This window comes from Limulus polyphemus, unplaced genomic scaffold, assembly GCF_000517525.1.
Source record: "Limulus polyphemus unplaced genomic scaffold, Limulus_polyphemus-2.1.2 Scaffold967, whole genome shotgun sequence".
Lineage (NCBI taxonomy): Eukaryota > Metazoa > Arthropoda > Merostomata > Xiphosura > Limulidae > Limulus > Limulus polyphemus.
Genome location: NW_013666577.1, coordinates 107,537 through 124,163, shown reverse-complemented (window position 1 = coordinate 124,163; position 16,627 = coordinate 107,537). Strand labels below are relative to the sequence as shown.

Here is a 16,627-nt window from a genome sequence, read left to right as displayed (position 1 = left end):
GAGCATGTTTGGTAGGACGGGGATTCGAACCCGCGACCCTCAGATCGCTAGTCGAGCGCCCTAACCACCTGGCCATGCCGGGCCTAAATTAATAATGAAAAAAATTCTGAAAAAGCTATCCAAAACAAAGCAAGTTACTGATAATCCATGGTTAAGTAATAAGCATATTTTACTACATAACAACAATTATTTAAAACAGAAGTGTAATGGGTCCTTCAAAATAACAATGGATTTCCAAATTTGTGTATAACTTACTGATTAGTTTTGTTGTTAATTTCTGAAGTTTTTGTCTCCTCAGAATTGTCCTTTATAGTATCTTTCTTTGAATCAGATGTTGAAAGAAAGTTCTCAGGAGTGCCTGGCCGACTTTTGGATCTAATTTGTTGGTTAGCTTTTGGATATTCATCTTCAATCATTACACTACTACTGGAAGGCATGTTAACTGTTGGAGACTGTACAAAGTCCTTGTAAATGTGACCAACTGGCTTAGTATGACCATAGATAGCCTGATAGAGTTGATTGCCACCCCAGCTTTCATGACTTGCACGTAGGTATGATTCATTACGAAGAGCACTTCCCCTATTTGTTTGAGTGTGGGGCCCTTGTCCTGTTAATCTCTCAATTACAGGATTTCTACCAGCAAGGAGAGGATCAAAAATGAGATTCTTTTTATCAAGAATTTTATTTTCTCTTTGATTCATGTTTTCATCAAAATCTGAACTCGATTTAGGAGTAAGGACAGCTCTAAAGTTCTTTGACTGCCCTTCTTCCTTATTTTTTCCCATGTTTACACTACTTGCTTTGGTATCCTTTTTAACAGAAACGTTTTGTCCTTCTGGTGACTCACATCTAGAATCACTTTCGGAGCTAAATACCGAATCGTTTAGATGATTTGAAACAAATAAAACCTGACTTTCATCACCTGTTTCACCAACACTGAGAGATGAAATTCTGCGAGCAATTTTTAGAGTGATGGCATCTGGTATAATACTTGAGACTTCACCTCCGATCATCGCCCTTCTCAAAGTCCTCATAGCCTCTGTGTTTGTCATGTTGAGCAAGGAAATTCCATTAATACTTAGCAACTGGTCATTTGCTATAAGTCGCCCATCCTTTAATAAATAAACAAAGTGATATAAAAAACAACATAAAATTGGACTTAATGGAAAGAAGATTGCTAAAAACTAATTGATTAATGCTTAAATACCCATTCTTATGCTTCCTTATCAAATATATAATTTATCACTTTGTTAGTGCAGGTAATAAGTAGAACATAACCCTTTCCATTATAAAATATTAGGTTTTATGTGCCATACAACAATTAAATTCACTTGAAAGAACAAAAAACAATAAAGGAATAAAACTTCTGACTGACGTTCAGAATTGATTATTATGCAAATCAAAATCTTGTACTATACTAGATCTTTTTTTCCAAACAATAATATCTAATACTATATTCAGCATCTTTGGAAAAAGCAAAATCTACATACAGTAAACAAATACAGTTAGGCCAAAACATGTTGAAAACAGTTTGTAACTGTTTTAACTTTTCACTGTTCATACAGTATGCCCAAAATAAAGCCAGGATTTAAAAATAAAATAGTACTTCTAAATGAATATAAATATTTTTCAGATATTTCTTTTATTCTGATTGACGAGAAGAAAGAGTAATTGAAATCATTTTCAGCCGGCTTGTCAAGCTTAATTTTCTTGCAATGCTTGTCAAGTTGAATTTCATTCTTATTTGTGAAACAAACCTTAATGATTTCATACTACTTCATTTTATAAAACTCAGTGAATGTACAATTATTAAATACTTCCTTTTGGTGCAACATACAAGCGATAAATATGAAATGAAACTGATGGGCATGAAGGGTTAACCCAAGTTGCATGCCCTGACTTTGTACAGAGTGTCATTCAATATAGCATTATGTTTGTTTGTTTTAGAGCAAAACCACATTGGGCTATCTGCTGCATCCACAGCAGGGAATTGAACTCCAGATTTTAGTGTTGTAAGTCCATAAACTTGCAGCTGTCCCACCAAGCAACATAGTATTATGTATTTGGTGACAAGTTTACTAATATTTCATGTTATCCCACATTACTGATGCTGCAACAGCTTGCGTTAGGATAAAATACCAGATGCAACATACAGGGATGTTGAAAAAAACTTTAGATATACTTTTAAAAGGTTATAGAGGATATGCACATACAATTTGCAAAATTTATGATGGAATAAAGTACTTTTAATTCTTCACATACATGCACATCATTATACACTCCTATCAGTCTGTGTCAGAACGACTATGACATTTCACAGACTATCTTTAGTACAAAAACTTTAGTAACACATCCGACTTTGTGTGTAAGATAGACAAATACAGTTGACTAAAAGCTTGCCACGTTCTGTGACAGTTCTCTTCATAAATTTAGAATTATAGTTAACATTAATTCTCCAACAGACCAACCCCATGTCATCATTCTCTACATCATTACATTCCTGAATCTGGAAGGAGAGTACACAAGTTAAAATTTCAGAAGAAAAATAGACATCTTCTTACTCAAATAACTTGGTATTTTTTCTTAGGAAAGTTAAGTTGTTATACATTTCTATTCAACTCATGGAACCAATAATGAATTTTAATTTATATAAACTGAATTTGTAGAGTATAATTTAAATTTTCATACCTTGGAAGCAGCTCCTCCATGAATAACAGACTTTACAAAAATCCCTAAATCTACTGGTCCGGTAGGATTCATTGATGTGCGACCTTTAACACTGACTCCAAGCCCTGCTGATCCCGTGTCATTTAAAGGAATATCAAAGGTTAACACCTCTTTGTGCTGCCAAGGATATATCCCAACACCATCACCTGCCTTTTCTGGTGGCTAATTTTTCAAGACAGAGAAATATAAGTTTCTATAAACAAATTAGTGAAGATAAATTAAAGTATTTTAAAATTACAGAATATAGAACAAATTCTATAAAATAATGTTCATGAGCAAGTGTTATTTTCAGCCATGCAAGACACAATTAATGTGAATTATACCAGATGCAGAATTAAAATTCCAAGACAAGACAAAGACTAGCAAAAAAAAAAAAAAGACCATAAGCAAAAATATTATGTATGTGTATAAAATTTTTTAATAATGTATTGTTGTTAGCCTTATTATTTTCATACAGTGAAGAACTAACAGTTAACTTGAATCAGTAACAGAATATATGACAGGCAAAATAATTTTCTTATTAAACCACTATACAATGATGTGTTCATTTAACAGAAATACTACACATGATATTTCTAGGTGACTATAGGTGTACCAGCTGTAACTGAAAAACACTACAGGCATTATTTTCCTATTTTGTGGTTTACTGCAAAATACTTGTTAAATATTCAGTAAAGGAAAAAATAATAAAATACTCAATAGCAATGAAATATACCTGTCCATTTAAAATGACATGGACACAGCTCTAACCATAAAAGAAAAAAACTACTTTATGACCATGATTTTTAACCATACATACTTTTTTACATTGCTACTATATTATTTTGTATTATTTAAATTGGTTTCTCCATTTCCTATATCATTTTCAATTTTACTAAAGCTAATAAGACAATATGCTTGAATAAAAATGATACACTAGGTGACTATTATTGGCAAAAACCTAGCAGTGTTGCACTAACTTAACATTAAAAATCATTAGCCGTAACTGTATTATTGAAGAATCCTATCTAAAGCATGTTTTTACCTTTAAATTACATCTCAAATATTGACTATATGTGTTCTATGCAATATATTCAATAATATAAAATAAACATATTCAATTTAATACAGTCATTATGCTTATTTGGATGGGTGATATTCAAACATTTTGTGTGGTCTTTCATATTCTTTTTTAAGGTCAAATTATTATGAACAAAATTATCTTTCATAAGTAACTTACACTCTTAGCAAATTTAAACTATTATACATAAAAAATTAATTGGGCTTAAGACTGAGTGTCCACCTTGCATTGTAAATAAACGGACAAAAAATTACACCGTGTCAGAAATACATGAATTTTCAGAATAACTTATTTCACTTTTGAATTTTTGTATGCCTGATATTTATACATTATACTTTCTGTTGTAAATGTAGCTTGCAAATAATTTGGCAGATAGACTTTGTCCAACAGCTATTTTAAGAAAAGCAACAACAAAAATTCTACACTGACATTCCAGTATACATCTTTAAATCCCTGACTTACCAGCTGCCGAGGAAGGTTAGGGTTTATTAGTGCATCAACATCTTGCCTTGATACAACTAGAGTTACAATGCTACCTGGTGAGATATTTCTTAAAACTGCTGCTGCTTCAGCTTGGGAAAGGCCTGTCATTTCAATTTCATTAACCTAGCAAAAAAAAAAAAAATCATCTATCATTATTTAGTTCTAAATGTTTTATGGAGTAGCAATCCTCTCACCAGATTCTAGGAACACAGTGCTATCTAGTTAAAATTATAAGGATAATATAGAGCAATTGTCTAAAATATAGAAGAGATAAAGGATATATTATCAATAGAAAATAACAACATGAAGAAAACCTATATGTAGAGATTATTGTAATAATGTTTGGATACCTTACTCAGTTATGTTTTCACAGATGTTTTCTTTATTTATGAAATCTTCTACTTTTACCAACAAAATGTCTTCTTGGCTTCCAAACTTTCCTTTTCATCTTGCTTTCTCTTCTTTGCTAGTCTTGCCTCTTCCAAGGCCTGCCTATATTCCTGCAGTCTTTCTTCATACAGAGAACACATATCTTGGACTGCCCTTCACATGCCTTTGTTTAGCTCCATCCTGTGGATTGGACTATTTAATTTTGAATGCTCTTTGATGGTATGCAGGCTTAGGTTAGTCCACTCTTTGAAAACTTAAGTTCACATTGTGATCTCTTAACAATTGCATTTCCATGTGACAGACATAGACAAAGACTTGATGAGCTTTGGTATAATCTTATATCTGGATCCTTGGTAGCTCGGAGAAGTTGAAGGTACTACAAAGATGTTCCTTGAACATCCACCTTCTTCTGTGATAAGTTCTATCTCCTGCTCTGACACTACATTTCAATTTTTCCCTGTTAAGTTCCTGACAGAACTCAGATCTGCTTCCTTCTTCTGAAGAAATGGATGCAGATATGCCAAGTTTTTGAGCATTTCTTTATCTAGAGGCACATATCAGATCAAGTACTTTGTTATGATCATGAAGAACCTCTTCTCACTCAGTGTGCCTTTCCTACATATCACTGGAGGACAGTTGATTCTTTATCTTTAAGGTTTTCCCTCTTTGTTTACTGATAACACCTTGTTTCAGGAACTTTTTCATTATTCTTGAGAAAGATTTCATGAAGAACATAAAAAAAGCCGATCACTTTGGAATAATCTAAGAAACTTTTGTACCTTACGGTCAATGGACACAGTGCATTTCAGCCCAACCAATGGTACAGTTTTTGACAAACAAAGCATATGTTGTGGTACCTTTCAGTTCTGGAGAGTATTTATGATGTTACATGTTAGTTCTTGAAATCATGTAAGTTGCAGAGATTGTAATCAGAGGAATTAAATATTTTTTTGTTATCATTATGTGGAATGGATTTTGCATTTTTTTTTCTCCCCAAACAATCTAAAAGAATCCACCCACAAATAGAAAACATTTTAACAATATGCTTTCTTCATGTTGTTCCAGCACTTTCTGACCTCATACCCATAGTTCTGGAACATAAACTTAAAATCACAATGTTCCAACACAGACAATAAACCTCAAGAAAAAATATACATTTTGTACTCAAGGGTAATAATCACTCAGTGCAAGACTGAAATATGGTGTCACAAGAAGTATCACTATGAGAATAAGCACATGAAATATTGTAGCATTTATTATTAAAAATGTTTGTTGAGAATATAGAGGGAAGTCGTACATTTTTGATTTAAAATAGTTCATTTTCCTACAGTTGACAATATATAATTGGTGGAGGATTGGTAAAACAGATATAGAATGTAGTTTTTAAATACACACTAACTAATGATGAAAACAAATCTTGCTCTTTCATAGTTTAAGTGAAATGTTTTTTGTAGTAAAGAACTTGTATGACTAGAAAAAAAAAAGTTATAATTCTAGGATTTCAATCTATCAATGAAACCTTCTATTACAATTTGAAGAAAAGGTAGGGTGAAAAATAATAAAACATGGTAAATGATATGTAAAACACATTCATCAAATAGTACACACTAAATATTGTTCCTGCACAATGAAATCAGTATTTCTTTTTTGTAAAACTAACAACTAGACTTGCAAGATCAATGATACAATAGAAAAATGTCAAACCTGTAAAAGTCTATCTCCAGCCTTAAGTCTTCCATCTTGTATTGCAGCTCCTTTGGGTAAAATATTCTTAACGTAGATAGGACAGTGACCACGAGCAGGATTATCCCGGGTAGTAATGCTGAAACCTAAGCCATCAGGTCCTGAAAATATGAACGTTAACACTTTATTTTTAGTGAAATTTTGGTGAGTAATAGTAAAATACATATTTACTCATATGAAAAAAACAAAGTATAGTCTGGACACACTGTGCATGTAGTGTATTGTAGCTTGTATTACACTCTGCAAAAACCATTTTGGTTAACCATTAACGCAATAAAAAAAAAAGACTAATAATGCATTTACACATTTTGTCACATTAAATATTAAATACTAAAGTCATTATTTCAGCTTTATACTACATGTAATGCTCTTTTACATTATAAAAGATGGGCCTGTTTTTACCTTTTGCTAGTTTTACTTGAAGTTTTCTTCCTATTTTCCTGGTGTTAGATGTAAGTAGCAAATTCTTCTGACCTAGTGTGATTGACTGTCCTTTACTGGATGGAACGAATAAGTTATCTGCATTTGTTTGTTCTGAAAAACAGATTTCAATAATGATAATTCATGTAATATGAATCACACATTTAGAAAACCATTGATCAAAATTAAACTCTCTGCTTAAAACTTACGTACAAGTTCTGTTTTTCTGAATCTAACGACGTTTCGAAAATCTTCCTCTACATTTGTAGGTTTCTACAACAGGCAGTTGCTATCCATTTGAAACTTAGATTCATTATGAATACTCTGCCTAAACAACCTATTAAAAATTCTGTTGCATTATCAGTTTTTATAAGTCTAACACTCTGCACAACAATACATACACAATTGTTTGTTTGTTTATGGCAAAGCTACTAAGGTTATCTACTGCTGTCCCTACTTTTGAACTGCCAACTTTATAAAAACAAATTTCTAGGCCTCCCTGGGCCACTGCAAGGTTCCTTTTTTAAAAATATAGCAAACTTTGATGTCACAAATCACGAAAATATAGTGTAATATATATACATGTAAATAATTAACATTTGACTAATAATAAATATGAGTTTCTATACCCATCTTTAAAAATTACATAAAGAAACCAATTTTTTCATGTGATGGCAAAGATTTTACCATGCAAGTTGTGATAATGAAGTCTACATTATTTCCCAAAATAAAGAATGGGTCAAAATCATTATAAATCCATAGATCTCTACTGAATAATTATAGTAATATCACAATTATAATATAAAACTTTTGTTGGGATGTTTTTTGTTAAATATATATGTTTATCTTCAAAATTATAGGTTTTAAAGGTCCTTTGGCCTATTTTGAATAAAAATAAAGTATGAAAATGATAACACTAGAGGGCCTGTATTTCATAACTCAACACTGCTTAATAATGCAAAATGAACTCTAAGAAAACTTGTACCAAATTCTGCTAGCATCAGTTTTCAAGTAATTTATTAAACTGAAGACCCAATACCTTTTTCTGTTTCTTCCACTAAAGTTTTGTCATGCAGGTTAGCCTTTTCTAGAGAGGAAACACTTTCCTTTTCCAATGGTGACAGAATGCCTTGGGAAGATGACTCAGATCCCTTTCTGAGTCGAATTCGAATCTCTGGATCTTTAAGAGCATTCTTAAATATTTCTTGAGCTTTTTGAAAGCTAACATGGACTAGACTTTGCTCATTGATTTGAACTATCCTGTCACTGACCTGTAACCTTCCATCTCTGTCCACTCTACTACCCGGTTCTACTCCCTGCACTATTAATCCAGTATCCCTGTGTATATTATAAGCAATAGAAAAATTTATTACAAATAAGTGTATAGATTACACAAGTTAATTAGAGATTTCTTAATGATATAGCATCACTAAGCTTCATAAAAAGTTTGAAAGCACTCAACAAATGCTATGTAGATAAAAACTGTCCTTACACTATGCACTTGCTTCTTTTTCTAGCATTTCAATTTTCAGGTTGTCAATTGTATTTTGATAATTAGGACATTAAGAGCCAAAATACAATAATATTACTAATTTTTCAGTTCACAGAAAAGATGTGATTGTTAAATTACAGCTTATACATAACATATTCTACATGAAGGTAATGTATGGTTTGGAATGTGGTTTCGGCATGTATTTACAATAACATGAGAATGTTGCTATTTGTTATTCTCCTTAGTGTAAAAAAAAAACATTTTAAAAAAACCTCTAATAAATGACCATAAGTTTCAATTTTAATTTCCTTTTCTTCTCAGTTTATCACAGAGAAATAAGAAAACCCAGAAAAAAATATCAGAAAATATATGAAGCTTAAGAAAACAAAAACATGTAACACTTGAAGGCTTGACAAAGACAAGTTCAATAAATTGACAAAACAGGAATCATAAAGAAGAAAGCATTGCATCATAACAAAGATAGCACCGAAAACCTTGGAAACTAACCAGGAGCTTTCTATTCTTTACTGATTTAAACTTGATTGTTATTCAAAAAAAAACTCTTTCTACCAGATCTTTTTTTAGGTGAACACTTTTCTCTTTTGTGCATATTACTTACAACATACTGCTTTTAACAAAATTAAATATCAGCTACCAGCACAAAATACATCACTTCCAACTGCAAAAACAAGAATGATTTAACACCTCAATACTTTCAATACATCACATTAAATAGGAAATTTACTGCTAGGCTACTTTAAAAACAATCTACAATTAACTCTCCATATTATACAATATCAGTATCACTCTTAATAAAACCTTACCAGATTGACTCTTAATAGTAATAAAATTTATAAGAAATTTAACTACTAAAAGATATTATAGTGTTAAAAAACTATAACATTTTTTATAAATAATGGATGAGTGATTTTGTTAATAGTATTACATCAATATTGATTGTATACAAATTACGAGGTATTGAATATTATATTATGAAATTCAACAACAAATTCCTAAGATACATTATTACTCAAACACCATCTAAGTATTAAAATACACATGGTTCATTTTATAGAAAATTTTATAAAAAAAGCTTAATGCACGTGAGACAACTACCATAGCAAGAGTAAAACACACCTTCCATAGGAGTCATGTTCAGGAACAACATGGATGCCAAGAGGACCTGGTTCATTTTTTAAAGTAATTACCCTGTGTAGTTTGAAGAAAGTAAATGAAAAATATTAATGCATATAGCATTGTTAAACTGCTTATAAGCTATTATGCTGTAAAGCTAAGTGAAAAATCATATTTGTAATAAATTTTCTCTCATTTGATTGAATTAATATCTTTAAGTATTGAAATCCACACATTGAAAACACAAAATATATAGAAGTAAGAAAGCACTTTTATAATTTCCTAGCACTGACATCGCAGTGTTTCAATGCTATAAACTTAGTTTTTCTCAGTTCTAAGTAAAGACTTCAATGCATGTGTCTGGAAGCACAATAATCCTAATATAATAGTAAACTGAAAATAATGATTTATAAGCACAATAAGTGTTTCGTTTACATACTACATGTTTCAACAGAACATCGGTCTGTCTTCCATCTGAAGAAAATATACCAATGTTCTGTTGAACAATGTAGCATTTTCCCCAAAAATAAACCACTTCATCATTCATTGTTGTTTGTCAATTTACTATTAAAGACTTTAATAGTGAGACTGGGATTTTTTCATCTCTGAGTAAAGATATAATCAGTATCAGTGATTTATGCTTTTCTACAGGACTATATATATATTCTGACATGCAATAAAAAAACTCGATAAACTAACTTGTCATCATTTTCTACACTATCCTCTTCTGAAAGGCTGGTCGTGGCTACTGGTCCTCCTACTGGCTCTTTTCTCTCCACATTTTTCATCTGTAAATAATAGTAGCAATTTTTTAGTATTAAAAACATTTATAAAAATTATATAGAAAAATAATTTATTTTTTAAATATATTTAATTCCTGCAATAGCAAACTGAGTGTTATGCTAATATTTAACCCACTGACTGTGGCTGCTCTAAGCAAGAGCAGAAGTTTTGCAAGCCGTACACTATATACGGCACACTCGCATTCAACTGTCAGAGGTGGATCGTACCCTATACAGCAAATCAGCAGTCAATGGGTGAAGAAGTAAATATGTAAATAACATAACTAAAGCACATACTGAAGATACCTGAATACTTCAAAGGAGGTATTTATCGTAACAATTTTTTCATAGTGTTTCTATAATGTTATTTCAAAAGTATTAACTGTATGGAAAACAAATGCATCCTTGAAAGAACTGGGATTATTTATGAATCAGTAACAATCTTGACATCAAAGCCACATGGCTACAGATGATCATTTTAGATCTTCTTCCACTTTAATAAACAAACTCATCTCTGACAAGGTGTTATCTTTGACTTTCTCTAGCCCGAGTTTACCTCGTACACACTGTAGTAAATCTATGGGATAAATGACTGTTGTATGGACAAATTATTAGGCACTGATTAGAAATTATTCATAATATTCTTAAGTTGTTCCCATTAAAAAATTTCACAATAAACAAAATGATACTGCTGGACAATTCTTTTGAATGTGATAGTGTTCAGATATATTATAATTATCACAAAAGAAATAAGGAAGAAGTGTTTACTATTTCTTCAACACTAATCATCAGAGTATGAATATATAATAATACTTCAGTGGGGTGTATAGTATTTGAACATTCATAACTACTGATGCATTAACCATAAAAATCAGGATGTATGCAGAAAAAAAACCATTACACATAAAACTAGCATCAGAAATATGAGGTTTTTATTCACCACTAAACTTATAAATTCTTCCACAAGATACAACCATATGTACATAAATTAGCAATAAAGGTTTTTAATTACTACAACTGATCTGAATCTCACCTGTTCAAGCTGTTTTTGAGCTGCTTCTTCCCATCGAGAGGCCTCTATACCATTAGCTAATATGGACATTCGAGCAGAACTACGAACCCCAATACGTAAAAAATCAGACCTCTCTTCCTCTGTTGCCATATTGTTTTCAAAAGGCATTGATTCAGGTTCACCCAGACTTTCCTTTTGTGAGGAATATATTGAAAATAGATTAATGAATTTATACAGAAGCTTAATGTTCAACCCAAGCAACACATTAAAATGAAATTAAAATATTAAATAACTAAAAATACTTAGCTTTATTAAAAGAATCATATGTTTTGTTGCATGTTGAAAATTTTGTTTGTTTATATTATGGCAAAGATACACAATAGACTGAGTTCTTTCCATCATAGGGAATCAAACACCTGATTTTAGCATTGCAAATCTGTAAACTTTTCATTGACCTACTGGAGGACTATATTGACAAGAAAAATGGTCTTTCTCATGTGTGAAACACTTATCTTTAATATACATGTTCTTATTTACAATACAAAAATTCCACTGTTTTATTTACATAATATGTAACTAAAGAATTTTAAAATTAAATTCTGGTCTGAACAACAGTCTGCAATTTAATTACTATACAGTACATTCTTTTTTTGTCTCAGTTTCTATGAAATATGTCTGTAATAAGCAGGAAAGGAAATAGATTTTAGGAACTAGGTATACACTTAGAAGGAGCAGTGGGGTGATAGGTATAAAAAAGCAAATAGAAAAGACAGGAAGTTCATATTTTATATTCTAGCTTGTTAATATCGGTAATTTGAGTTCCTAATTCGTAAGAAATTATAGACTTTATATATTTGGACATCACAAACATTTAATTTGAAACAATGCTGCATTCAACATACCATTTGACACACAAAAATCGATATTTAGGTCTGTTCTTATAATATTTATTTTTAAATTAAGAAATTAACTAATGTATAATACTAAAATTTGAATTATAGTCTACAATTTCATATCAAACTCACTGACATAAATTCATAAAATAGCAGTTCAATAAAATTTTGAATATAAGTCAACAAACGCGATGACATGGCCTTTGACCCATGACAATAGGATTAGTAAACATCTTCAGTGGTACTAAACTTAACCAATGGGGAAAAAAAAGTAAACTGAAAACTAGGTACATGGCGTGTACTCGCATTTCTATCACTGGTAACAAGGTGTTGTTTACTGATTACATGTAGTTTACCAAAGACTACATTAAATTCTAGTGTCCATTCATAACATGAAAAATGTATGATACACAAACATTTTTACATCTAAATATGAATAATTTTATGATAAGTAAGTACACTCATTGGTAATCCTTAAAGTGGGTAAGTAATGGAGAAACTTATGCAGTTACTTACACTTGTTGATCGACTGGTTGAAACGTCAATATGCATTTCTTAAACTCCCATACAAAAAAGATCAATTTACTAACTATTTCATGGTCTTTGTTTAGTATATGTTATTTATCATGTCTCCACAGAGAGACAAACTGTTTTCTATTGTTTCTTCTTTTTCCAAATACTTTTCAATTGACCACTTTATTCATTTCTTGGCCAATTGACATGAAACTTAATAGGGTTATACCTTTGTCCAATATCCCCACACTCCTTTTTTTTAATTCTTTTACTTAGGCCTTTTAAAGAATTTTATGATGTGAAATGTCAAACAAACCAAAAATGTATATTATGTGCTCCTGTGGGGTTATATTTACAGCAATTGAGATGAAAGTTGGCACAACACATTGACGTAAAAAAGTAGTTGGACTTTCCCATTTTGAGTCTGGGGGGGGGGGGGTTGGCTCATAAAAAAGCATACTTTTATTAATTATTTGGCTATACTTTGATCATTACATAGGATCTGGTACAAAGGTACTTTTCTACAGGTCCAACACATTGACAAACAAAAATGGTGCACTTGTCCATTTTAGATAACTTATAGAAGGGTCAAGATGCCACAAAAAAGCATAATTTTAGGGTTTCTGACAATTACTCCACCATATTTTTGGCCAACATACATAGTATTTGGTACAAAGATACTTTTTTTTACAGGTTCCAAACAGAGATAAACATTTTTTTGGAATTTTGTCTTTTGTTCAATTTTCTAGCAAGAAAAGCACAATTTGAGGTTTTCGTGAACTATTCGTGTGTATGTCAACCAACTTACATGGAATTTGGTACAAAGATACCTTCTTGTAATTCTCAAGCAGTGATATATAGACAGTTTTAGATTTTTCTGTGTTTTTCAAAATTTGCCATGTTGGAATTGTGTGGCAGAGACATGTTGCATTCGCACATGAATGTTGGCCTTTTTAATACGAATGAGGCCTTAGATGATTTATAAAGACTTCACATTAACATTTTCACACATGGACCGTAAGAACCATAAAATTCTTTAATGACTATACAAGTTTCTCTATGTTTTAAGTTATGAACAGGTGATTCTTTTTGGATTACTATTTAGTGTAGTAAAAGCAACTAAAAGACAAATTATTGTTTTTAAATATTAACTACTGCACAACCCTTTGCTATCACACAGACATTTTATACTACAAATTTTGTTGTTTATATGGTTCAGAAATAAATTTTATGATCAGATTATTGAGAAATAAGATTTTTATTATTTCTATATAATATATATCATGTGTCTACTTATGCTTTATAAAACTTTCTCAGTTTTACCATACTAAAAAAAAAAGAAATAAAAAATAATTACCTCAAAATAATCTGGGTATTTTGAGCAACTGTCTTCCAGCACTTGTTTAACTGGTGTTCCTGGAGTAGTTGCAGATGGTTCTATGACAGTTTCTGCTTCAGGTGGTTCAAGACAATTAAGAGCAGGTTCACTTCCCCTTCTCACTTGCAAAACGGAGGTGCCTGTAATCATAGAAAGACTGGTTATTATTTTGCATAAGCTTTCCAATAGTATAACTAATGTGACTAATATATGTAACATTTTTTACGATTAAATGTTTTGATTACCTTAGAATTAATTATAAATAAGCAAACATTACTTTAGTTATATAACTATTTTCAAATGTACAAAATTGAAAGTTCACAATTTTATTATTAATTGTCATATAAAATCATCTTTTTTGGAATCATAGTTCTACAAAGTTTCAAAATTTAAAAAAAGTTGCAATATTAGCAATAACAGGCTATCTTTACTATTTGCTCTGGAGTTCATTGAAAGCATAACTTAGCACACACTTTGTTTGAAAGATCTAATTTTAAACTGTCTCTACCTGTAGAAATATGAGCTGCAGTTATTTCTACATCTATATCATTGCAAGACTCGGGGTCTTCCTGGACACTGTCTGCTTTGTCTCCATTAAATATGTCTGGACTGCCAGTGCCAGCAGAACTAGCACTTGTACCATCCCCATTGTTGTGAGGTGGACGAGACAATGGATGCTCCTCGTAAATGGCAATAATCTGTGTAAGAAACAATATTTAGAAGGATGAGCCAAAATATATTGCTTAATTGCTTTGAAATATCTTCATTCATAACAATGTCTACATTGCTAGACTTCTCTTTACCTGTAATTGCTTATTTAAAAACTTAAAAACAAAATATAGGAAACAAGTTCTAGTATAACAGTCTTCTAGAACATGCATATAATTTAGAGCTGGGCAATTCAACCAACTACCTATGAACAGCAATTACATCTGTTGTGACATGTTCTTTTGTATAAACAGGTCCTTTAACTTACTTGGTTGAAATTTCTTTTACAATGTTTCTACAGCAAGCTATATTCATGTTGACAAAAGCTGTTCTCAAAAGGAAATTTGGGCTCTTCCATAGTCAAATTATTCAAGTTATCCAGTTGGCTGTTTTCACACAAAGACAATAACAGTTCCTCTCCTTCTGGATTCTGTAATCCACATCATTGATTATCTTTAGTACAAGGTATGGCTTTTCTAAATAACAGCTTAACTTTAGAGTTTGTCCTTTCTTGCAATGAGAATTGTTCAGCTATATCATGTCACCTCAATGAAACCCAGACTTATCAACATTAACATCATACCAACTTTTCATTTTTTCACAAGCTGACTTAAATCTTTTCTGGGTAAAGTAGTGCATGACGTCTTTATTCTTTGCATCCAAGACAGCTCTTCCAATCACCAATCTTTCAGAACATGCCAAAGTGTTTGGTTCCACAATTTCCCAGTCACTGATGAAGAAATATTGCTGACAGCTCCTGGTAAGAGTACTACCTATCGGTGATACAATGACCACCCTCCTTGTTGTCACCAGAAGTTCAACCTCTGATGCAGTAATTGCCATATCTTGATTTGAGGAATACTGTACTAATCGAGTAATGGGCCTATTGGTCAATCAATTGGCAAATACCATTAGTAGTCCAGCTTTAATATAATTGGTAATTTACTATTTAGTATGCTTTTATAATGTTATTAAAATAAAACTTTTAATAAATTATTTGCATAATTAAAAAATTAACTTTAATACATTAGAAAAACAAATAAAAAAGCCATAAATTTTATATATAAAAACACAGAACACAACTAATTAGCTGTAAATAATCAAAGACATTTTTAATCAAATTAACATAACAGTGCTAGGCTCAGCCATTTCTATAGTCTAAACCACAAATATAACAACAGCTATTTTTCATGCTGTATATTACTTCTTTTCCATACTCTTCAGTCTATGAATCACAGGTCACAATAATACCTTAACACTTGCTATAAAAATGTCCTTTTAACCTGTTACAGTACTTCTACGTTTTGCCTCATTGCATCTTTTATTTCATTCTGCTAATGCCATTGTCACAGTTAAACAGTTCCGTTTGAAGCTACATTCACATTCTGAGGCTGGTTAGAGCTATTAAATATTTCAAACTTTCTTGCTAACTAATCTTTTAAAAGAAGTTTGTTAATTGAAAGCTTGGCTAAATACTGAAAAACATAACAGTCTAGAAGAGATATTGTTCCAAACTAAAATAACTCCTAATAACAAAATAAAATTAACTGAAAGGGTATATTGTTGAATTTTTCCCTTTTTTGACTTAAAAAGATAATAATAAATTAACTTTCCACACAAATAGGTGAGCCTTTTAACATCCTAGCATCACAGTATGGTAAGGAAATAGCTAAAATTGAATGAACTGCAGGATCACAGAATGTAGTTACACAAAGACCATTACTTCATGAACTAAATAAAAACAACAACAACAACTAGAAATTGGAATATCTCCTATAAGATGTTGTATCTTCCATTTTACAATCTGTTAAAAAGAAGTCAGAATGTATATGTGCAAATTGTGAGTGGCCTATAAAAGTTTAGATATTAAAGAGGTTAAGTTAAGCCTAACT

General features: G+C 31.1%; 1 protein-coding gene across 1 annotated transcript in view; it reads right to left on the bottom strand.

The window, feature by feature from the left end:
- The window catches only part of LOC106461473 (partitioning defective 3 homolog), an 88,649-nt gene that overhangs the window by 11,168 nt on the left and 60,854 nt on the right, over nt 1–16,627 (bottom strand). Inside the window, exons 3-13 of the mRNA XM_013921297.2 lie at nt 14,536–14,725; nt 14,007–14,167; nt 11,265–11,435; nt 10,149–10,237; nt 9,453–9,524; nt 7,863–8,161; nt 6,806–6,937; nt 6,365–6,504; nt 4,250–4,393; nt 2,689–2,889; nt 256–1,112 (exon numbers count right to left, since the gene is read on the bottom strand). Coding sequence (XP_013776751.2) covers nt 256–1,112; nt 2,689–2,889; nt 4,250–4,393; nt 6,365–6,504; nt 6,806–6,937; nt 7,863–8,161; nt 9,453–9,524; nt 10,149–10,237; nt 11,265–11,435; nt 14,007–14,167; nt 14,536–14,725 — 2,456 coding nt within the window. The remainder of the gene's footprint in view (nt 1–255; nt 1,113–2,688; nt 2,890–4,249; nt 4,394–6,364; nt 6,505–6,805; nt 6,938–7,862; nt 8,162–9,452; nt 9,525–10,148; nt 10,238–11,264; nt 11,436–14,006; nt 14,168–14,535; nt 14,726–16,627) is intronic.